The sequence below is a fragment of the Scomber japonicus genome, chromosome 14 (assembly GCF_027409825.1).
Source record: "Scomber japonicus isolate fScoJap1 chromosome 14, fScoJap1.pri, whole genome shotgun sequence".
In the NCBI taxonomy this organism is placed as follows: Eukaryota; Metazoa; Chordata; class Actinopteri; order Scombriformes; family Scombridae; genus Scomber; species Scomber japonicus.
Window position 1 is genome coordinate 24,379,345 of NC_070591.1, and position 21,696 is coordinate 24,401,040.

Here is a 21,696-nt window from a genome sequence, read left to right on the forward strand (position 1 = left end):
GTTTACATATTCCAACTTTATTACAAAATATTATCCCTTAAAAGTTGAACTTGCAAATCATAAAAGTTGCTGATGTATACAAGATGCATACACTTGACTGTTTTTGTAAATGTATAAAGAGATCTAATAGCACAGGTAGTTTATTCTGAGTTGCACCTAGTGTAGGTGGATCCAAAGTCTACATTCAAACAAACAGTTCTCTCTTTGCAAATATGCTCTCTGAGCTGCTGTGTTACATCTGAGTGTGTGCTTAGTCTCTTTGGTAAAAATCCATTTTAACAGATTTCAACATGAAAAATGTTTCAATGATGGCTTTTGATCTTTTGCGCCATTTATTTGTTCATTATAAATGTTTTGTTGTATGAATAATGTTGTGCTCGTCACTACTAAAAATAATTACTGTTCAAAAACTCAGTTAAAATCAATACAACTGACTCAGCATGATGGATGGATGCCAACCTGCCCACCTGGGTGACTCAAAGGTCAGGTGTACTTTTTCAAACGTTTAGAAAACTGTGACTGATAGCACACTCTCATTATACGCTCCTGGATGTCTTCTGATCCACTGCCATCATGGACCTAAAGCTCCTCTTCTTTTGCCTCTTCTTAGCTGCGCTCCTCATACCTGCAGAAGTATGTATTCACTGTATATTACGCAGTGTTTGTGTTGCAATGAGCCAATGTCTTCGCTCTAATTGACAATGTTTGCTAATTCATGGTGCTCTGAATAAAATGCTGTATTTTCTGTTTGAAATATTTTAATGTTTCTGTTCAATACATTTCTTGTTACAAAGTCTATATTGCACTTTTAAAAATGTCAATAAAAAGGATACTAAGTGTTTAACTAAGCACATTTTTTTGACTGCATTTGTTTTTATTCAGCTAAAACGCAAACATGGCAAAAATCGTTATAGGCACCGTGATCCTGAGCAAAAAGGCACTGGGAGACGTAAACCTGGCAGAGAATCATTCAAGAACATTATTGAAGGTAAGAGGTTCTTTCATCGTTTCTATGAAGTATTGTGTAAGTCCTACCTAAGCTTCAGTGTAAGCAATTCCTCCCTTATCAAATCTAAAAATGCTTTGGGTAGTAGAGAGACAGGAGGACAGCATTGCTTTATATCTAATGGAAATGTATTTTGTAGACTTCTTCTTTGAGCTAACTGATGGAGGTGATGATGAAGATGATGATGATGACGATGTCTCAGAATGGCTTTTTAAACTTCAAGACCCTGACGGTAAGAGAATCAACACTCAAGTATTCTATCAGGCTCCACAGAACAACACCTATAGTATCTGTTTAACTTACTTTTTACATGACAGGATGGAATTACATTACATTACATTGGATCATTCATTGGATCTCATGCAAACTTTTTTTTCCCTCATTTCTCAGGCCAATGTAACCCAAACCCTTGTGAAAACAATGGAGTGTGTGAGGAGAAAGGCAAGAGAAGGTTCAAATGTGACTGTCCAGCACCGTTCAAGGGAAGGAGATGCCAGAGAGGTGCGGGGAAAAAAAGTCTCCATGCATGTTGCAGACTGGTTAAATATGTACAATATATAATCAGACAAAATGAATTAATTTAAAAAAAAGTTTCTTCGTTACTTTTGTCTCAGGTCCAAAAGTTTGTAAAAGGGGTAGATGTGGTAGGGGTGAGTGTGTGTTGACCTCGACTCCCCCGTTCTTTGAGTGCAAATGCAAGCATCCCTTCACGCCTCCACACTGCAGAACTTGTAAGGAAGTATTTTTTTCTCCAAACAAAGACAGAAATTCTCTTTTACACAATTGTTGTTATAGTTCCCAAAAGCAAACTCACACTGTTTACTGTTTTTCTCCAAAGATACACTGTGTGAGCCTAATCCATGTAGGAATGGTGGCCAATGCATCGTAGATGGAAATGAATTTGACTGTAGTTGCCCTCCAGGGTTCAGAGGACGTTTCTGTCACGTTGGTAAGTACTTTTCTTTTCCCCTGCCCAATATACATGTCATTTTAACTCACATGCTGACTGAGTGTGATCTTAGGCCCAGATGACTGCTTTGTGGATGAAGGAGAGTCATATCGCGGCAATGTAAGTGAGACAGATGATGGCAATGAATGCCTCTACTGGAACTCACACTTCATCCTGGAGAAAGGAACTGATCCTTTCAACTCCTTCGAGGACCCTGATGGACTTGGCCCTCACAATTTCTGCAGGTCAGGTTATACTTCATGTATGCTGGAGAAAGTAAATATGTGTAGTCAAATTACAAATGACATACACTTACACAAATGTTTTCCATGGCACAGAAACCCAGACGGAGACTTGATGCCCTGGTGTTTCTTCAGAAGAGGCCGTAAGCTGCTGTGGGACTTCTGTGACGTGGATATGTGTCCTGAACCAACAGGTCAGCTTTAAAGCTTTACACAAGTTCTGATTATAAGTGCAATCAACCAAAACAGCTGTGTTATCTTGTGTATGTGTTTAAAGGTGAGGCACCAACTGGAGCTTTGCCCACTGCTGTGCAGCCCCAACCACCGGAAATAGAACCTACAGAAATCCCTGAGCCAATAACTGCCAAACCTACACAAACTATTGAGGTTGCAGCTACTGCCGGTGCGTCCATCCTGCCGCAACAATTCTCCACCTGTGGGGAGGCACAGCCAAAGAAGTCCGTTACCCGAATATTTGGAGGTTTGAAGGTTTCTCCTGGGGCCATACCCTGGCAGGTGTCCTTGCAAGTGAGACACAAGGGCTCCACCCAGCCTTTCAGACACATTTGTGGAGGCACTCTCATTGAGAGCTGCTGGGTGCTCACAGCTGCACACTGCATGTAAGCATAATCATAATGAGTACAAATCATGCAAAGAGTCAAAACATTGTCTAATTGTGGAATAGCTTACACATGTGAATTTACTTTATGTGTTTGAACAGTGACAAAAATAAGGACATGCAGGTGGTTATGGGGGGCCTGTCTATGGATTTGGACGAACCAACAATGCAAACTTTACAAGTTGAAGAAGCTATCGCGCATGAGAACTACAGGGAGACTTCTGCATCTGTTCACAACGACATAGGTGACCCACGACTCACTCTCATTTTATATAAAATGAGCACTAATATTACCAATAATATAAGAATTTAACATCTAAACGAAAGAGTATGCTGAAAGCACCTTACTTTGTGTCTTGATCCTTTTTGTTTGACTAAGAATTGAATGTAAGAGTCAAATAATAGCAGCTGTAATGATGGGATTATGGTAGTGGTGTCAAACTAATTTTCACTCCAGGCCACATCAGCATTATGGTTGTAAGACTGTATAAATGTAACTACTTCTTAAAATATTGTTAAATAACTGTCTCTGCATTTGATTATTATTTATTCAAGTATACAAATATTGTACATATACTTACAAAAATATATATATAAAACTTGTGTAAACCCCCTTTCATTTAAAGCAGGATAGACTTTTATTTTAAAGCAGTCATGACATTTAAGCCACATAAAATAACGTGGTGGGCCGAATTCGGACCATGGGCCTTGAGTTTGACATGTGGATTAAGGTAACCTAAAATTGTGGTAATCTATGATGTAAATCAAAAATTACAAGTGATTTTTAATTTATCTTTTTGGCGAGCATTGTAAGTAGTTGTACAATTAGAAAAAGATTGAAAAAGTAATTTTGATTCTGTTTGAAATTACTCTGACTTCTATCTCAACTGCATTTTCAAAAGGCTTGTTGAGGCTGAAAGGTATTGATGGAGTCTGCGCCAATGAGACTCAGTTTGTGAAGACAGCCTGTCTACCGGATGTCCAACTTCCTGATGGGATAGAGTGTACCATTTCTGGATGGGGTGCCACTGAGACATGTAAGGCCACTAACGCAAACTGAGCTGCAGAGCAAAATCTGCATTTTGACTTTTCATTTAACGGACTCAGTAGACATTGAGTCTTTATTTTGTCACAAGCATTGAAATGAGAGACAAAATATTTATTTGGTATCATCTAATTGTTACTTGGTTACAGCTGACTTTGGTTCCAGCCACCTGCTGGAGGCAAACGTACTACTGATCAACCAGGAGAAGTGCTCTGAACCCAAAATTTATGGCGCAGCCCTGGATAGTGGTATGTTCTGTGCTGGCCACCTGCAAGGAGGTGTTGATTCCTGCCAGGTAAGTGAGGAAACTGTATTTGTGTGAGTACTTCTTCATAAATATGACTAACTTACTGTATGTACAGTAAGTTCTTGAATTAGCTGTGTGCTGCAGCGTATTTTCTATCTAGTAAGCTATGTTCTCTTGTTTTAGGGGGACTCTGGAGGACCATTGACTTGTAAGCAAGACATTAGTCGTGTTATCTATGGTGTGGTGAGCTGGGGCGACCAATGTGGAAGGAAGAACAAGCCAGGGGTCTACACACGGGTCACTCATTACCTGGACTGGATCAGGTCAAAGATTCAAGCACCATCTTCATAAGCAGCCTCAGGAAGTTTCCACTCAGTGTAGCCATTGTCACAAAAAGCCCCTGAAACTTATAATAAGTCTAATCAGGATAATGATCATACAGTCATAATGCTTGAATGAGAATAAAACCGTAAATTGGAGAAAAATGTAAATTTTATTTAGGTTCGCTGCCTGTGTCGTCCTGCTTTTTCACGAAGATGCTTTTACTATAAAGAGTCAAGACTAAAGTCAAATAAAATAATAAAATACTTGAATTTTCTCATTGCTTCTTCAGATTTATGTACACAGAGGGAAAACAAACTGTACACACAATACTCTACAACATAGTGTTAAGTCTCTGTTTCTCTCAAGAAACGCAGTGTCACTGTTCATGTTATGTGGCCTCACTGGGTGTATTGTTCAATGCAAGCCAACTCTGTGAGGGACACCGACATGTGAGACTGAAGTCATGCAAGTCCTCCATTGTCTGGGGAGCTGATGGGATTGTTGTAAAAGAAGAGCGAGCCAGTAGTTTATACACGGGTCATTTACTCCCTGGACTACATCACGTCAAAATCATGTCTAAGAAGGTATATAGGATTAAAACATGAGACTAATATGGGAATTAGTCAGGTACATTTAAAAGAAAAATGGTTAAAACATCTATTCTCAACTATAATTTTCAAACACAGAGGTAGTTCTATGTCTTGGTCATTGGTTGTAGTTTTAGCTGGGACAATTTCATGCAGGGTCATTGATTACCAGTCAAAGGTTTGGACACACTTTCCCATTCACATCAATGAGAAAGTGTGTCCAAACTTTTGACTGGTACTGTAGCTTTAATGTGTGACATTTTCACATTACTGGAGTAAACATGGGAAGAAAAGATACAGACTTTGTTTTCAGTGAAACTGTGTTCACAACACTGCAAAGTAGGGTTGTCATCTAAGGTAACTCTTTATCTCCTTCTGTGTTTAAATGCCAATCCCAGGGGTCCTTAATACAAAACAAGATGAGAGGCTGCCTGTTCAGTCCATTCACGTCATTGCAGGGGTTAAGTATGGGATAGAGAGGCTCTTTGCACTGCACACAGAAAGAGTGAAGCAGGGTCATAGTGTCTGCATTGTAGAATGACAGCTCCCCCTTCTGGAGATTTGCCAGTATGCCCAGCTTTCTGACTCTCATCCCAACTGACAGCTGTTTCTCCTGTGTGTCATGGCATGCCAGGTACTGTCCGTCTCCATGATAGATGCACCAGGATGTCTTGTTCACACCTAGGCCGGGGAGCTTCTGATTTAGGCTGTCTTTTTTATCGACTGGCCCAGTGGTCACACCTATCAGCCAGTAGGGTTTCTCCTGCACAATGACCTCCCAGTAGTGCTGGCCAGTAGTGAAACTCTCCTGACCCAGAACACTGTACTGGGAGTCATATGGCTGAGTACTCAGGGCGTCACTGACAGGCTGCTGTCTCCAGTACACTTGTTTGCTATCCTGGGATATTTCCAATTTCGGATGGGCTGTTTTGGAGTCCAGCGCAGGAGAACTTAGATCTGCAAATCAAATATTACATTCTGTAAACAACTACAGAGATAGTAAGGGTTGATTTTAGTTAAAGACAAATGTTGAACTGTTTACTAACATGACCACATTCGTGGAAAGTGTTGGGACAGAGCTACTGTGAGGTCATCCACCAGCCTCTCTATTGTTCTCAGCTTCTCAGGGTCGCACAGATCTTTGTCTATTTCCTGGATTGGTGCTAAATCCAAAGGGTCACTACAATCAAAACTGAAAACCATTAAAAGGCAAAAATAATCCCGATGGATGGCTGTTAGAGTATAAAAAAATAAATGATAAATATACTCACCAAAGGTTCTGTGCTGTGATTTGCTGTTGAAAATCCCAGAAAACAATTTAGCAACATTTGTACAACACTTTAACATAATCCAAAAAGAACTTTCATGACACTTAGCATCATTATCCTACCTGTAGGAATCGCAGATCATTTGTTTCTTGTAGGAGTGATTTACTGGAGGCTCTGAGGCTGTCTATCTCTTCAATCCGAGCCTCCATGATTCCCCTCTGGGCTTCCAGCCACTCCGTCATACATGTCTCCTCTGCGTCTATGATCTGCATCATCAGACGTTCATCGCCATCCAGCACAACACGGATCCTGCTGTACTTGTCTGAGATTCTCTCTTTGTAATCTGCAGCAGACTTCTGAGAAATTAAAATACATAACTTAAATACATACAAGTGTAAGGTTAATCACAGTATCTGTGATTTAAAAAGGGAAATTTCACAGTGATTGTACCACTGTTTGTGTGTACAGTGACTCCAAGTCCTGGATGGCATGTTCTGCTTCACCTCTCCTCTGCAGCAGTCGGTTCATAGTGGTCTCTAGCAAGCTCTAAAGACAGAAATACATCAAGCCAGTAGAAAATAAATGTCCTAACAGAGGAATGAATAAATCACACTAGCAGTTACAAGAAAATCAAACACAAAGGATAATAATATTCACCTTGAAGTCTGTGCAGGCTTCATGGAGCTGGGCAGCTTGGTGGTTCTTGTGCATGCCAACCAGGACACACAGACAGCACACAGGGACCCTTTCCTCCATGCAGAAGAGCTTAAGCTCATCACGGTGCTCCCTGCACTTCAGAGACAGTGGATCTCCAGTCACCTCCACTAATGTGTGCTCCCTCAGAGCCGACCTCTGCTGGTGCAGCAGGGCATGAGCCTGGCACAGTGAGGCATCACAGGTCAGACAGGTTTTTATGGCCACTGATGGTGTCTCTATGCAGTGGTCACAGTGGATGGTCGAACATGTTTTGGTTTCCATGGTTAAACTTGTTGTCTGTAGCTCTGATGTTGATGGTCTGTTAGTGAAGTCCGTTACTTTGGTTTGAAGGCTGGTGTTTATCTCCAGAGTGAGGTTGGAGGGGAGGAAGATCTGACACTCTGGACAGAAGAAAGGACCATCATTAGACATGTCTGTGTCCCAAACAGCCTGGATGCAGGTGTGACAGAAGTCATGTCCGCATGGAAGTGTCACAGGATGTGTGAAGAAATCCTGGCAGACGGGGCACTTCAAAGTTTCCTCAACAGTCCCCATAGCTCTGCTTGCACCTGTTGTGGTGGCTCAGTGTGCACTGTGGCCTGGCCTTCCTGCAAATGAATGTTTCATGAGCCTCTTTTGGCATGCACACACCACTCATGTGCCCCAGTGTCAGGTTACTAAAGATGAGTCTGCTGTTTCAAACCATTGACTCTTAGGAGACCAAACACAATAGAATGGCAAAATTCCAACAAACTGGATTAAGTAGATTAAATTGCTAATTTATCCTAAATGCAGTACCATTTAAAATGACTAACTCTCTTGAGTGTGAAAGTTTATACTTGACATTGGGAGGAGTAGTGTTACAAAATGATGAATTAATATATGAACTCATGGTCTAGTTGCAAGCCTTTTCAGAAGCTTCAACCACATCTCAAGGTCCTTATTAGCAAATGAAATTATTATTATTAAGTGGGACTTGGTATACAAGGTATGTCTATAGTAATTTATACAGCGTTGTTAAATTATGTAATTTCACTACTGTGGTTGTAATCTGATTACTTGATGAATTTATGAAAGTTGCACGATTTCCATGCACCTGTGAGCCAATTTTACCTATTTTTTCAGGTTAATCCCTCCCTTTTACCCATATTACCCATTTTTCAGGTACTAGCTCCTGTTACCCATTTCTCCCATTTTAAAGTTTGAATAGATTCTGCATTATGTCATGTCAAAGCAGTTGTGTTTCAAAGTTACAAATGTTTCAACTCAGCTGGATCTTCCTCCCAGTGACTGCTATTATATATTTCAATATTTAGATATAAATACATAAATTATATATGTACACACACACACACACACACACACACACACACACACACACACACACACACACACACACACATTTATCCATGTCTGTGTCTCTCACACACACACACACACACACACACACATCTACTGTATGTATATATATATATATATATATATATATATATATATATATATATGTGTGTGTATATATGTAGCTATATATAATGTGTGTGTGTATGTGTGTGTGTGTGTGTGTGTGTGTGTGTGTGTGTGTGTGTGTGTATTCAACTTTAAAGAAGAAACGAGGTCAGTCTAAATACACAGAATAAATACTGTAAGCAGAATAACAACAGCTGTCGTTTGCACCTACAGTACTATTATCTCTATATCTCATAAACACACCTACCGTATGTCAGTGTTCAAAATAATCCATACTTCTGTGTGTGTATGTCTTTTACGTGAGGCTATCTGCAAATATTGTATATATTCATAATTGTAATTGGGCTTAGACTTTTAAATATGCACTGTCAGTACGTGTATTCGTTAACGTCCATTCCTGCTTGTACTTCCATAACTACAGAAGTATTCACCGTGACCGCCCATCAAACGTACTATTTCTGCTCACAGTAAGACATTTGCTTAAGTCTATTTGAACGTATCCAGAAAACCGACGTACATGTCGTTCCTGAATCACTCAGTTCTGGCAGTCCGGCTACCAACGTGGGCTGTGGATGTGGCAGCGGAGCACCACCTGTCCGGCTGACTACGTGTCTCTCCTTTTAACTGCACTGCACTCATAACTGTAGCTGTGGTTGGTTACCTTGGTTCTGACGTTGCTCGGTAAGGAGTCCTCTGGTAAGATTTGTCTTAAGTCCATTTTATACAAAACTATGTAAGCTAACTTAGTTAGCTCTCAATTGCTAATGCTAGCTAACACTAGCTAGCCCTGCGTGAGAGCATCAACAGTAGACACACAGCTGCAGGCTTTTAGCCTCATGACTGAATTGTAAACTAAAGTGGCGTAACATATGTTAGACAGCACCTAGCTGTGTGATTTTTAGCAAGCAAGTAATTCTAAGATATGAATGAAAACAACATAATCTTCATTACTGGGTCAGTGTGTCAAGTTCAGATAACAACACTGCTGATAACATGAATGAATATGGGGCAAAGCTTTATAGTGGGGGTAAATGATGTATAACATTCATTGATTCTGTTATGATATTGCATTTCATTTAACAATTTAAACCTTTGTGCACTTCGCCAACCATGCAGTCTGTCTGTCATATCAAAAAGCTGCTTATCTCAGAAGAGGTTATTGCACTGTTACACTAACCTGACACTGGTTTGTGTTTATCACAGTTGTGCCCAGGTGTCAGAACCATGTTTGCCAGGCTGGCTTTGTGCTCTCGCCTGCCATCCAGAATCCGGCAATCCAATGCCTGCCCAGTCTCCATCAGAGCCTTTTCCCAGGCAAAATGTAAGTATTCAGCCTACCTCCTTGTCACACTGTCTCACTGAAATGGACAATATTCTTGCATTTCTGTGTACGCTTGGTTGCATGTTGACACTGATGTGTACTAAATTCGGACTATATTTTTGTTTGCAGTCTCTCTCCCACGTCCCCATGGGAAGTCTTTTGCCCACCGGAGTGAGTTAAAACAAGCCAAGCGCATTGTGGTGAAACTGGGGAGTGCTGTGGTGACACGGGGAGATGAGTGTGGTCTGGCACTGGGACGACTGGCCTCAATAGTAGAGCAGGTAAGGGCATATTAATATTGCTGATACAGGCAAGAGAGGATTTACTAATGATAATGGTTGTGTATGTGTGAACATCATATCATGTGGGCTCATGACACATATTAAAGGAGATCTTTCTGGCTATTGAAGAAAAATATAATCTCATCGTCCTTGTGTTTCCCATAAGGTGGCTGTGCTGCAGAATCAAGGCAGGGAGATGATGATTGTCACCAGTGGTGCTGTGGCATTTGGGAAGCAGAGACTAAGACATGAGATCCTGCTGTCTCAAAGTGTCAGACAAGCCTTACATTCTGGACAGAATCAACTCAAGGAAATGGTGAATAATTATCTTAAGCATTGAGAATTGTAGTCCACACTCTGATAAATATTTAAATATTAGATGAATGTCATTAAAAAAATGTTGTTAACAGTCTGGATAACTTGTGTACAATCTATTTTTCAGTCAGTCCCAGTTTTGGAGGCAAGGGCATGTGCAGCTGCCGGTCAGAGTGGTCTGATGGCATTATATGAGGCTATGTTCACCCAGTACAGCACATGCACTGCACAAGTATGTAAATTAAATCAAATTAAATCAAATCAGTGTACTTGACTTTTCTCTCTCAGTAGAGTTGTTGCAGCCAATTACTTTGTTGTCACTTAATACTTTACACGTCCGTCCATTCATGTAGATTCTGGTCACCAACCTGGATTTCCATGACGAGCAGAAGCGCCGCAACCTGAACAGCACACTGCATGAACTGCTGCGGATGAATATAGTTCCCATCATCAACACCAATGATGCTGTTGTTCCGCCCCCTGTTCCCAACAGTGACTTGCAGGGGGTAAATGTGGGTACTCTGTGAGGGGCATGTTGGGAATACTAAATATGGGCCAGAGTTGTGATGGTCGATTGCTTACGTCATGCATAAATGAATGAAGTATGTTTCTCATCAATTACATTTCGATCCTCCAGTAATATTTTGGATACATGCTTTTAATTTATGGTAATTTTAAATGTTCTCTGTGGTTTTATTCATTCCATTGTGTTGTGACGTGTTTGTGTTCTGTCCTTTTGAACATATGTTGTTTGATTTGCGGCTGAATGGGACTGGGAGGCTTTTGTTGCATGGTAGCAACTGATAAGCTGTTATTCTCCAGTATAATGTCAGATACAGTGATTATCCTTTTGGGTGAATCAAATTTCTGTTTGTATTTCAGGTAATAAGCATCAAAGATAATGACAGCTTGGCTGCACGTCTAGCAGTTGAAATGAAAGCAGACCTCCTAATTGCCCTGTCTGATGTTGAAGGTACACAAATGACTTTTACATTTTTTTAAATTGGCATGTAAACATTAACATGCTCAATTAATTGTTTCTCAAAAGCCTGAAAGATATCTTTATAGTCAAATAAATTGGTTATCAGTTATGATTTTTTGGTCGGTTATTTAATTAATATGTTATAATTTTGAGCATACAGTGTATCCATTAGAAGTTACTGGAAACCTAAAGTTCATCTTTAAATCCCCCCCCAACCAACAGAAGATCCAAAGCTTTTTAGTTCGCAAGTTGTAAACAGCAAAGGTTTACACAAAACTCTAGTTAAACTTGTATTCAGTAATCAAAATTGTTAATTAATAAATTTTAGCTACAGTATGCTTTCACAGCAGTGCTTTTATTTATTAAAATCTTTCACTGAGGAATTATCTGTCAATAATAGACTTTATGTAATCTCTGGCTTTTTGACAAGGCTTTCTTCATCAAAAGATGTCAATATCAGTGTGATTGCTCTGCTTGACTGAAGGATTAAAAAGAAAAAAAATTGTTCCCACAGGTTTATATGACAGTCCTCCAGGAACAGATGATGCCAAGCTCATTGATATATTCTATCCTGGAGACCAGCAGTCAGTCAAGTACGGCACTAAGTCCAGAGTCGGCATTGGCGGCATGGAAGCCAAGGTCAGCATGACAGAATTTTTTTTATCTCACTGTGTAAACAGATACTGAGGTTGAATGATGAAAAATGTGCAGCATACTAAATCATGTTGTCTGAACTAGGTGAAAGCAGCCCTATGGGCACTGCAGGGTGGGACGTCTGTTGTCATCGCCAATGGTACTCATCCCAAAGTCACAGGCCATGTCATCGCAGACATTGTGGAGGGAAAGAAAGTCGGTACCTTTTTCTCTGAAGTGAAACCAGCAGGTACAAGTTAGAATCATCTGGAAATAATATAAAAAAAGAACTCTTGTTTTGAGGTTGTGTTTTAATATTTGATGGTTGCACTGTAGGTCCCACTGTGGAGCAGCAGACAGAGATGGCCCGGAACGCTGGCAGGACTCTGGCCTCACTGCACCCGGAGCAGGTGAGCTCCTTGTTCTTTCACTGTAGACTGTCTGACTGAAGTGAGGTTTAAATAACAAGATTTTAATAGGGAAATAGCATCTCTCTGACAGCATTGAGCAATTATTATAAATTACAACAACTCTAAACCAGGAAAATTGAAAATATCTTCACAACAGGATGAATGTTTTAAATTATACTGATAGCTTTAATTATTCTTAATTCTGTTTTTTGTTATTTGTGCGTGTGTGTTTCCAGAGAGCAGAGATCATCTGCTGTCTTGCTGAGCTGCTCACAGAGAAGAAAGATGAGATTCTCAGTGCCAACAGGAGAGACATGGAGTTAGCATCAGCATCAGGTACAGACGCACAGAGAGGAGACACTGGTCACTTTAATCTACAGCTGCATGCAATCTTGTCACGTAAAAGCCACGCTCTGCTAGAGTGTATCATCTAGCTCCATTATTATTAGATTTAGTTTGGTCTGGACATTTTTAGGTCATGGGGTTATCAGAATTGATTGGCATTCATCTTAGCTGTGTTCTGTTTCATCAAAGCTTATGTAAGCAGAGTAGAGATTTTTAAGCTTGGCACGAGTCATTCTGTACACTGTTACTAGGCAGTGTAGCATAGTGAAGAGAGAGAACTTTAACTCAAGGATTCAAATTCACACTCCTGTTTTAGAAAAAAACTACAGGGATCTATAGAAAATATCAGTGTTACTGCTGTTATTTATTTATTTTAATTCCTCGTAGGTCTTTTCTCCCAGCCTCTGATCAACCGCCTGAGTCTGTCAACAGCTAAGCTGAACAGCCTTGCCATAGGCCTGCGCCAGCTTTCTGTGTCCTCCAGGGATAGTGTTGGTCGGGTGCTGAGGAGGACCAGAGTGGCCAACAACCTAGAACTGGAGCAGATCACTGTCCCCATCGGTGTCCTGCTGGTCATCTTTGAGTCACGTCCTGACTGCCTCCCACAGGTCAGTCATTTGAAATGGCTTCTTTTTTAATTTAATCTTTAAAAAAAAACATACATCAAAGTTAGTGAGATTGAAATGAATGTGTTTAATATTATGTTTCAGGTGTCAGCTTTGGCTATTGCCAGTGGAAATGCTCTTCTACTGAAGGGAGGTAAAGAAGCTGCCAACACCAACAGAATCCTTCATCAACTCACTCAGGAAGCACTTTCCATTCATGGAGTGGCAGATGCTATTCAACTGGTAAGATTGAAAGCATTCAATTATGTACATTTTCAGAGATTACAGTATTACTCAAGTATTAACTTTGTCATATAGGTGAGCACACGTGAAGAAGTTGAAGATTTGTGCAGACTGGACAAGATGATTGATCTGATCATTCCAAGGGGTTCGTCCCAGCTGGTCCGGGACATCCAGAGGGCAGCTAAGGGTATTCCTGTGCTGGGCCACAGCGAGGGCGTTTGCCACGTCTACATAGACAGCGAGGCCAGCATAGACAAAGCTATTGATGTTGGTATGTTGAATTCTGGAGGTTGGAAAATGTTTTTTTTTTTTTGTTGTTGTTTCCATTTCTGCTATTGCTTGTTTCCAGTTTTGTATATAGACAGACAAAAAGAGAGTCTATGCTGACTACAGCTCACTTAGGATGCTTTCAAAGTTTAAGTGGACTATATATGTGTTAATTTTGTGCGTGCTATAACTTGTGTTTAATTTTAGTCCGAGACTCCAAATGTGACTACCCTGCAGCCTGCAATGCCATGGAGACTCTCCTTATTCACAGAGATTTGCTGCGAACTCCCATATTTGACCAGATCATTGATATGCTGAGAACAGAACACGTAAGAAACATGCAGTGACACTTGGGTCAAAAGTATTATGCATTGTCTGCACCTTCACTGCTAGATGCCACTAAATCCTACACGCAGGTTGACTACAATTGATTATTCTGTTACCAATTAATGGTTTCATTTCGTTGACACAGGTGAAGATCCATGCCGGCCCCCGGTTTGCATCCTATTTAACTTTCAGCCCATCTGAGGTGAAGTCTCTGAGGACAGAGTATGGGGACCTGGAGTGCTGCATTGAGGTGGTGGACAGCATGCAGGACGCTGTGGATCACATCCATAAATATGGCAGCTCCCACACTGATGTCATTATTACAGAAAATGAGGACATAGCTGAACAGTTCCTGCAGCAGGTGGACAGCGCCTGCGTTTTCTGGAACTCCAGTTCTCGTTTTGCTGATGGCTACCGCTTTGGCCTAGGTATGTATGGTATCAGGCATAGTTTAACTTCTTTATGCTATCTGAGAAGAGTATTAGAATACATACATCCTCTTGTAAATGAATCTAATCTAACATTGTCATGAAGATAAAGCAACAGAGTTAATTGTTCAGTATTTCTTTTGCAGGAGCTGAGGTCGGTATCAGCACAGCAAGGATTCATGCCAGAGGTCCAGTGGGTTTGGAGGGGCTTCTTACCACTAAATGGGTTCTTCGAGGTGAAGGACACACTGTGGCTGACTTCTCTGAGCAGGGTAGTATGAAATACCTTCATGAAAACATCCCAGTCCCCCAGGGCAGCTTCAACTAAGGGCACAACCAAACAGCCATCAACAAGAATCAAGAATACCAAATATTCAAATGTTCATGTCTGTCAGTAGTGCTTCAACTTACAGCTGCTGCTTCATCGCCTGTATAAATCCACAATGCTGGTGCAGGAAACATGCATGCAGAACAGTTGGTACTTTTACCAGACAAGCAAGCTTCTGGTTTTGTGATCCTGTGATACAGAATCGGTTTTTAAATCTCCACTGACCTCAATGAAGAAATGAGTTGTTGTTACATGACTGATGAGAGGTAATGTAATGTTGTCGAAAGAAAAAAGGAAGTAAATCAGTAATATATATGTAACCAGTCAAAGTATTCATGCACAAAGCTCATTCCTCTGTAATATCATTTTATAGGGACAGAAATATAAATCAATGGCCTGGCTGTGATTTTCTAACTTATTTTTCTACATACAAGTTCTCCCTTTGTCTCTTTTTGTAAGTTACTGTAAGTGTTGTTTGTGCAGGATCTTGGTTTAGATTTATTTTCCTGTCTTTCTTCTGCGCATATTATTTGAATAAATATGCTGTACAGTTCTTTACTCATGATTCTGTGTTTTATTTGCACCATACTTAATACTGAAGAATCCATCATCTATTTACAAATATATAATAATAATACATTTAATTTGTACTGCACTTTCATTCATAGTGGATCTCAAAGTGCTCCAGCATTAAACATTCAACACTCAATAAAGAAAATAAGTAGTCAAGATGAAAAAGTCCTCCTGAATAGAAAGATGTTTAAGCATTTTTTTTAAGAGTCTGAGATCCATGATGCCCTCAGATGGTTAGGAAGGCTGTTCTACAAGCGTGGTGCAGAAGAGCAGAAGCATTGATCCCCCATGGTGCAGAGCTTAGTACTGGGTGGCAGGTGGAACAAGCTTTTGGCAGATCAGAGGGTGCGGGTGGAGGTTACTGGTTTGATCAGTTTCTGTAGGAAAGGAGCAGCACTGTTCTGAATGTACTGGAGCTATGGATGCTCCTGCCATGGGCCCTGTGAGGAGCACATAGACATATATACATATATATGTCTATGGAGGAGCACATTGCAGTAGTCCAGTCTTGATAACATAAAGGCATGGACAAGTTTCTCTGCATCTGACGGTTAGATTGATAAACTGATTTTAGTTATTATTACACATTGATGAAGACATCTGTGAACAATACAATGGTTCAATTCTTTTTTGAGGATGCATATATTATAACTTAAACCAACCCATCTATAACATCAAGCCTTCTATAGTGAGAAGAATTGATGAAGGATGATGAACACTTTCCCACTCGTCTCTAAACGCAACCTTGATGACGTATTGTGTGTGGGTGGGGCATCACATGCAGCAGTACTTGTCCGGACGCCGGGCAAACTGTCATCTGTCTGCATATTAAAGATGGCAGGAAACAAGTCTTATACTATTGTAGAGTATTTCGGAGGTGATGATGGTTACCGCTGTGGTTACTGCAAAAATGAAAAGGGAAACTTTTCTCATGGTAAGTGTCTTAGTACAAGTAGCGAGGAACCATAGCTAGCTATCGTTGAGCTAACGACCTAGCTCCGTCTACTTGCTGGAATAATAACGTTAGCCTGTTTGGAAAGATGGCTTGCTAATATTGTGCATGTATGCCTAATGTTAATCATATGTAACTGCTTTTCTGACGCTGAAAGGTTAATACACCGTACTGAGTGCTACCTTGCTGATGTTAGGTAGTATTAACCTGACGTTACTCGGTTATGGTTCATTTAAATAGCTCCGTGTTTAGCCTTTAGCATCACATAGCTCAACTCTTCCATCCTTGTGAACAAACTGAGACTGTCGGGTAAAATAAGTTTCGATAATCAAACAAGATTTTCCTTGTTTGGTCCTAAAATTATTTAGTGTCTCAAGACTGCTGCCAACTTGTTATTATATCTACTAGCATCAAGAAAAGCTAATAAAGGGCAGTACAGAAGCAGGGCAGAGAGGCAAAGCTGTTGCCCTGACAAGTGAAACTGAGGCTGAAGGCTTCCTCTCATGCTCTCTGTTGTGACTCTGAAGAGGAAGGCCTTTAAGTCGGTCTAACTTTAGTTACACATCCGCATAACTATAACATGACTTGGATTGTGTAATTGTCGGCTATGTGGGCATATGTTAATAATCGAGTGAATGGTGCATTATTTTAGAGCGTTTGAGTCTGCTGCACTTTTTCCTGATGGCAGTGCAGGTTGCAATATGAGCCTGGTGAAGTTGCTGCAGCAGCAAGAAACTAAATACCAGACAGCTAATTTCATCATGAGGAAACAGAAGACACTATGTTTACAGTATGAACTACATGTAATCTTAATCCGTGCAGAAGAAAACCCACAGTGGTGTAATCAGTGTCTTTTATTATTTGTAGTTGATGTGAATCAGTTGAAGCAGATGAGACACCACTCTGTCCAGCTGTAGTGGAAATGTTGTCTCCCTCATTCAGTTTCAGAGGAGGTGGCTCAGGCATAGTTCCAAGTGAACCCTGGCATGATTTGTTTAATGGGGTAATACAAATGAACAAGGACACAAAACAGCCAGAGCAACAGAGTAAACATGTTTTTGCTGTAGCTGGGAATAACAACTAGTGTAATTAGGATATTATTGTCATTATTATTGTGCATGTAGATGTATATCTTTTTTTCGTTGCTCTCTCGCTCTCCTTTTCTCTTTTTTTCTCACTTCATCCTGCCCTTTTCCTCAATCTTCTGATCCCTTCCCCACACATTTCCATATTTTTCCATGGCCACACTCACGGATCTATGCTCATAGCACACCATCACACATGCTCAAATATTATTCCCACCAACAAATATAAATGTGCTGATTAAATATCTCATTTGTTTTGCATGTGTTTTTAGTATATATCTGTGTCTGTGTTTGTTCACTTTGTGCCATCCTTTGTTATTTTGTCACATGGTGCTAATTAAAAGAAAAACAACAGTAACACACCTATTAATGTATTGTGCTGGACAGCTACAGACATAACTGGAACATTCTCACCCACCTTATCCTTAAAGAACAATAAGGGCAGCTTGGTATCCTGTGTGTATTCAGCTAGCTCTGAGTACAGTTCAATACACCACAATACTCCGGCACTAACAGGAACATTCCCTCCATGAATTGTGTTCACAATAATAATGATACAAGCCAGGCGGTCACGTACTGTGAACGATTTAAAACAGTGCTGTGTGTACTCTGTGGTAAACAACCAGGGTTAATGTGTCTCTGCATTTTTAGAAGTCGTTGATTTATACTGAGCTATAAAAAAAAAAGCAGTGTAAGAAGCTGGGAAGGGATTTTCTGTGTGGGACAGAGGAGAGTTATGCACTTCAGGTGAGCAGGAGATAGACAGTTTGACTATAATTAGGAGTCAAGCAGTCAAGCAGCGATTCGGCTGCAGACGAGAGCCGTTGTCTAATCTAAGATAAAGAGTGGTAATCTGGATATGTTACATCACGTAGACATGCAGGCAGGTTCAGGGGAGGGATCGAGACTGTACTGTAAGTGGTTAATAATAGTGTTAAAAAGGTTGCAGGATTCTTTTTGTGGATGCAGGTGAAATGAAAGTGCAATTATAGAAATAAAGCCATTCTATCAGACCGATGGAGGCCTGTTGATGGCTTCCAGGTCGAAGCAAACATCAATTTTGTTATGTCAGGTTGTTTTTCACTCTAACATCTCATGTTATATTCTTACTGTAGAGCTTTTTATTTCCCTGGGAAAAAACACAATACAGTCTATAGATCAGTGGAGTGATTATCAGATATATGAACAGTGTTTCTTTTGTATTATAGTGTTTTTCCAAGCAGCTGTTCACTAGTGTTTTCCTCAAAGTGATGTTATCAACCACGTTGTTATATGCAAAGTAAATGTGACTCCTCAGTGGATCAGGTGTGAATGATAGACCAGTGCTGTTGTGTCCATGATGGCAGCAGCTGTTGCATTCACATGAAGCTCATGCAGCATGATTGATTTGTTGTTGGGCAAATATTGTTCTGAGGCTGAAAAATGATTGAATAAAGGTTATAAAAAAAAAAAAAAAAGTGCATTGAGACAGCATTTGTGAGAGCTTTAAACAGCCAGAGAGACATCTAAGAATAATGCTGTATCCTCACCTCACCATGTGTTCTCCAACACCTACTTTTAATCCACAAGCTTCACAAATAAAACATATCGAGAGCTGCAATTAACAATTACTTTCACTATAGTTAAATCTGTCTTTTTATTTAGTCGTTTGGTTTATAAAATTCAGAATTTCAGTCCTGACCAAGCAGTCAACAACCTAAATATATTTACTTTACTGTCCCAGAGGACCAGCAAAATCAAAACATATGAACTTATATTATATTACATTCATTTGAGAGGCTGAAACCAGAGAAGTTTATGATTTTTTCCTCAGTAATTGATAATTGATTCATCCAATAATCATAGCATCTTAAAACATTGGTCTAAATTGATAAATAACAGCTCAACTTCTGTGTGTCAGTTTTAAAAGATCTTGTAGTATATGAGACGTTGCCATACATGGTAAGTTAACCCTTGAACCACACATCACCGGACTTCTTAATCCACCATTGGCTGATTATAAATGTGGTAATTGTGTTCACTATAATAATGCCAGCAAGAGCAAAGTCCTTCACCACACAACAAGGAATTTCAGATGAATTGCTCCATAAATCTTAATGACACCAGTGTTACTTGTAGTAGAGGAAGATTAGTCTAAGAAAATGAATCCGCCACCATGTTTGATTGTTTGTCAAGACCAAAACAAAGCCAAAAAGTTGCTGGTTGCAGCTTCTCAAATGAAGTTTTTCTGTATCTTCCATAATAGTGAACTGAGTGTCTTTGAGTTTTGAACTGTTGTTGGAGCAAAAAAAAAAAGACATTTGAATGCTAGGGCTGGGCCAAAAAAAACACAAAACGATTTTTATATTTTCTGGCGATTTAAAAAAAAAAGAAAAAAAAATATTTAATTTAAATTTTTTTTATCTAAAGACCAGCTAAATGTAGCAGTTTAGTTTATTGTAAGCTGTTGGCAGATGAGAATGTTTTTTGTGAGGGCAGGTGCACATTTTTAAAAATAAATCTCACAAACTGATGTCATGTGTGTATTGTTTTTTGTAAATATGACTTATGATGTATTATCAAGTGTTTGGTTCAACCTGTTCTTGTTTAAGGAAAGAAAATCACAATAATTAAAATATAAAATTGCAATACTTGGTCAAATCAAATTGCAATACTTTTTTAATCAGAATCGCAATTTAAATCGAATCGGGACCCAAAAATGGTTGAGGGATTTTTCCATAATTATCATACATTTCATAGACTTAACAATTCCTCAATGAATCAAGATAATAATTGGTAGATTCATTGATAATGTTAGTTGCAGCCTTTATTTATAGTGGTGGAAATCTTCAGAATTGATTCTGGGTTGAATGAACCCTCTCTCCAGTGTAGGATCACAGCATGTTGTCTCCTCATCTCTGTGGACTCTGGCTGAACACCGTCCTCCTGGGACATGGAACATTATACTCCATTGCAAAACTTCAGTGTGTGTTGTGTGAACTGGTATACAAGTCAATTCCCTCGGCTAGTTAAGATGTGAACTGATAGTGGCCTCGTCAAAGAGATTTGCAAGCTGTGCAGAGTGAAGGTCAAAAGTTGAAACTGGGAGCTCAGACATCAGTTCTGGGAAGCAGGATCCGATTTGCTGTTTCTACAAATAATGAATGTGTATGTGTCCATTGGGGCCTTAAAGCACTGTGGGAATATACTTTAGAGACACTAAGATTTAAGCTGAAGGAAAAATATGGACATCCCACCAGAGTCTAATGAGGAAATTCTTCACAGACCACACCTTACTTGTATACATGCTTCCTATTTCTGGCTGAAACAATATATACAGCTTTATTCTGTAATGGAGCTATTTATTCAGTTTTGAAAGGAACCATGGCTAATTCATGACCTTGTCCTTCTAGTTTGTGATTCCATTTCCTTTTTAAGTTGAACATTAGACAGTATAGTCATTCGTTCCACTTGGAAAGTATTTTTTGGCGGTCAATTAATACGTCATATATCTATGATAAAGTCAAGGAGACTGAGTTATCCCATACAGTATAAGAACATTTGCTGGCAACAGATCTCATAATAAAAAATGTTTGGGGTTATTTATCTCCAGTCTAATATAATGGTGAGACGTTTTACTAGTACTAGTAATGGCACATCTCATAATAGTTTTTTATTTTTAATTTTACATAGCAAAGTATGAAATTGAAGTTAGTGGATTGATTTTAAAGTCATTATGTTTTTCTCTACAGGGATGTGGTCTCACACCATGACAGTACAAGATTACCAAGACCTCATAGACCGAGGTTGGAGAAGGTGAGTCACTGTTTTCTGCCTTTTAATCAACCTCTGCTTTTATTTACTTTGATTTTTTTTGTAATTTTTGTAATTTTTTCACATTCTAGATCTTTCAAATTATTGGTAATGTATTTTTTCAGTGAAGGTTATCTGTGTTTTTCTTTTTAGAAGTGGGAAATACGTCTATAAGCCCATAATGAACAAGACATGCTGTCCACAGTACACCATCAGGTAATCATATCTTCTGTGATTCATGTTTCTGTTTATAACTTTATGAATGTCAAGACCATACAAAAATGGAACACATGATGGTGGTACATGGTAGTTTGACAGATATATTCAATTATAAACAAATGTTTCTATGATAGCAGAAA

The 21,696-nt window shown here is 39.6% G+C and overlaps 4 protein-coding genes across 9 annotated transcripts in view; 3 read left to right on the forward strand and 1 right to left on the reverse strand.

Annotated features, from left to right (window-relative positions):
- The first annotated feature begins 472 nt into the window (after positions 1-472).
- Positions 473-4,701, forward strand: LOC128373153 (hyaluronan-binding protein 2-like). Its single transcript, XM_053333423.1, has 13 exons — positions 473-633; positions 883-988; positions 1,146-1,238; positions 1,397-1,507; positions 1,621-1,737; positions 1,845-1,955; positions 2,029-2,200; positions 2,294-2,391; positions 2,475-2,817; positions 2,919-3,061; positions 3,719-3,853; positions 4,011-4,156; positions 4,292-4,701. The coding sequence occupies exons 1-13, from the start codon at positions 574-576 to the stop codon at positions 4,457-4,459; spliced, it is 1,803 nt and encodes a 600-aa protein (XP_053189398.1). The 5' UTR covers positions 473-573; the 3' UTR covers positions 4,460-4,701.
- Positions 4,702-4,847: 146 nt separating this feature from the next.
- On the reverse strand, positions 4,848-7,085 carry LOC128373155 (tripartite motif-containing protein 14-like). Of its 3 annotated transcripts, XR_008322935.1 has the most exons (7): positions 6,945-7,085; positions 6,738-6,833; positions 6,410-6,643; positions 6,291-6,313; positions 6,066-6,211; positions 5,318-5,976; positions 4,848-4,921 (listed from the first exon to the last, which is right to left on the reverse strand). XR_008322935.1 is itself a non-coding variant. In XM_053333429.1 (6 exons), exons 1-6 carry the CDS (start codon positions 7,041-7,043, stop codon positions 5,372-5,374), a joined length of 1,191 nt encoding a protein of 396 aa, XP_053189404.1. In that variant the 5' UTR covers positions 7,044-7,085; the 3' UTR covers positions 4,848-5,371. The 3 variants fall into 3 exon arrangements, 2 of the variants coding, with proteins under 2 accessions (XP_053189404.1, XP_053189403.1); XM_053333429.1 differs by having other exon boundaries at positions 4,848-5,976; positions 6,066-6,199; XM_053333428.1 differs by having other exon boundaries at positions 4,848-5,976.
- Positions 7,086-9,014: 1,929 nt separating this feature from the next.
- On the forward strand, positions 9,015-15,493 carry LOC128373152 (delta-1-pyrroline-5-carboxylate synthase-like). 2 transcript variants are annotated; one of them, XM_053333421.1, is made up of 17 exons: positions 9,015-9,131; positions 9,654-9,771; positions 9,901-10,052; positions 10,219-10,368; positions 10,495-10,599; positions 10,721-10,879; positions 11,250-11,340; positions 11,864-11,988; positions 12,088-12,232; positions 12,319-12,392; positions 12,629-12,728; positions 13,125-13,345; positions 13,448-13,585; positions 13,661-13,856; positions 14,060-14,181; positions 14,325-14,607; positions 14,754-15,493. In XM_053333421.1, the coding sequence occupies exons 2-17, from the start codon at positions 9,675-9,677 to the stop codon at positions 14,933-14,935; spliced, it is 2,340 nt and encodes a 779-aa protein (XP_053189396.1). In that variant the 5' UTR covers positions 9,015-9,131; positions 9,654-9,674; the 3' UTR covers positions 14,936-15,493. The 2 variants fall into 2 exon arrangements, with proteins under 2 accessions (XP_053189396.1, XP_053189397.1); XM_053333422.1 differs by lacking the exon at positions 9,015-9,131 and having other exon boundaries at positions 9,659-9,771; positions 10,721-10,873.
- Positions 15,494-16,309: 816 nt separating this feature from the next.
- The window catches only part of LOC128373154 (arginyl-tRNA--protein transferase 1), a 52,609-nt gene continuing 47,222 nt past the window's right edge, over positions 16,310-21,696 (forward strand). For all 3 annotated transcript variants that reach the window (XM_053333425.1, XM_053333426.1, XM_053333427.1), the window contains exons 1-3: positions 16,310-16,442; positions 21,277-21,340; positions 21,491-21,553. In XM_053333425.1, coding sequence (XP_053189400.1) covers positions 16,343-16,442; positions 21,277-21,340; positions 21,491-21,553 — 227 coding nt within the window. In that variant the 5' untranslated portion in view covers positions 16,310-16,342. The remainder of the gene's footprint in view (positions 16,443-21,276; positions 21,341-21,490; positions 21,554-21,696) is intronic.

What these genes read in the sequence shown, in the direction of transcription:
- LOC128373153 (XM_053333423.1), top strand. Translation starts at nt 574, where the DNA reads ATGGACCTAAAGCTCCTCTTCTTTTGCCTCTTCTTAGCTGCGCTCCTC. An exon ending in ATGGGGTGCCACTGAGACAT is followed by an intron (nt 3,854 to 4,010) that starts GTAAGGCCACTA and finishes ACTTGGTTACAG; the next exon opens with CTGACTTTGGTTCCAGCCAC. An exon ending in GAGGTGTTGATTCCTGCCAG is followed by an intron (nt 4,157 to 4,291) that starts GTAAGTGAGGAA and finishes CTCTTGTTTTAG; the next exon opens with GGGGACTCTGGAGGACCATT.
- LOC128373155 (XM_053333428.1), bottom strand. Translation starts at nt 7,043, where the DNA reads ATGGAGGAAAGGGTCCCTGTGTGCTGTCTGTGTGTCCTGGTTGGCATG. An exon ending in AAGCCTGCACAGACTTCAAG is followed by an intron (nt 6,834 to 6,944) that starts GTGAATATTATT and finishes TTCTGTCTTTAG; the next exon opens with AGCTTGCTAGAGACCACTAT. An exon ending in ATCACAGCACAGAACCTTTG is followed by an intron (nt 6,212 to 6,290) that starts GTGAGTATATTT and finishes AATGGTTTTCAG; the next exon opens with TTTTGATTGTAGTGACCCTT.
- LOC128373152 (XM_053333421.1), top strand. Translation starts at nt 9,675, where the DNA reads ATGTTTGCCAGGCTGGCTTTGTGCTCTCGCCTGCCATCCAGAATCCGG. An exon ending in AGCCTTTTCCCAGGCAAAAT is followed by an intron (nt 9,772 to 9,900) that starts GTAAGTATTCAG and finishes TTTTGTTTGCAG; the next exon opens with TCTCTCTCCCACGTCCCCAT. An exon ending in GTGACTTGCAGGGGGTAAAT is followed by an intron (nt 10,880 to 11,249) that starts GTGGGTACTCTG and finishes TTTGTATTTCAG; the next exon opens with GTAATAAGCATCAAAGATAA.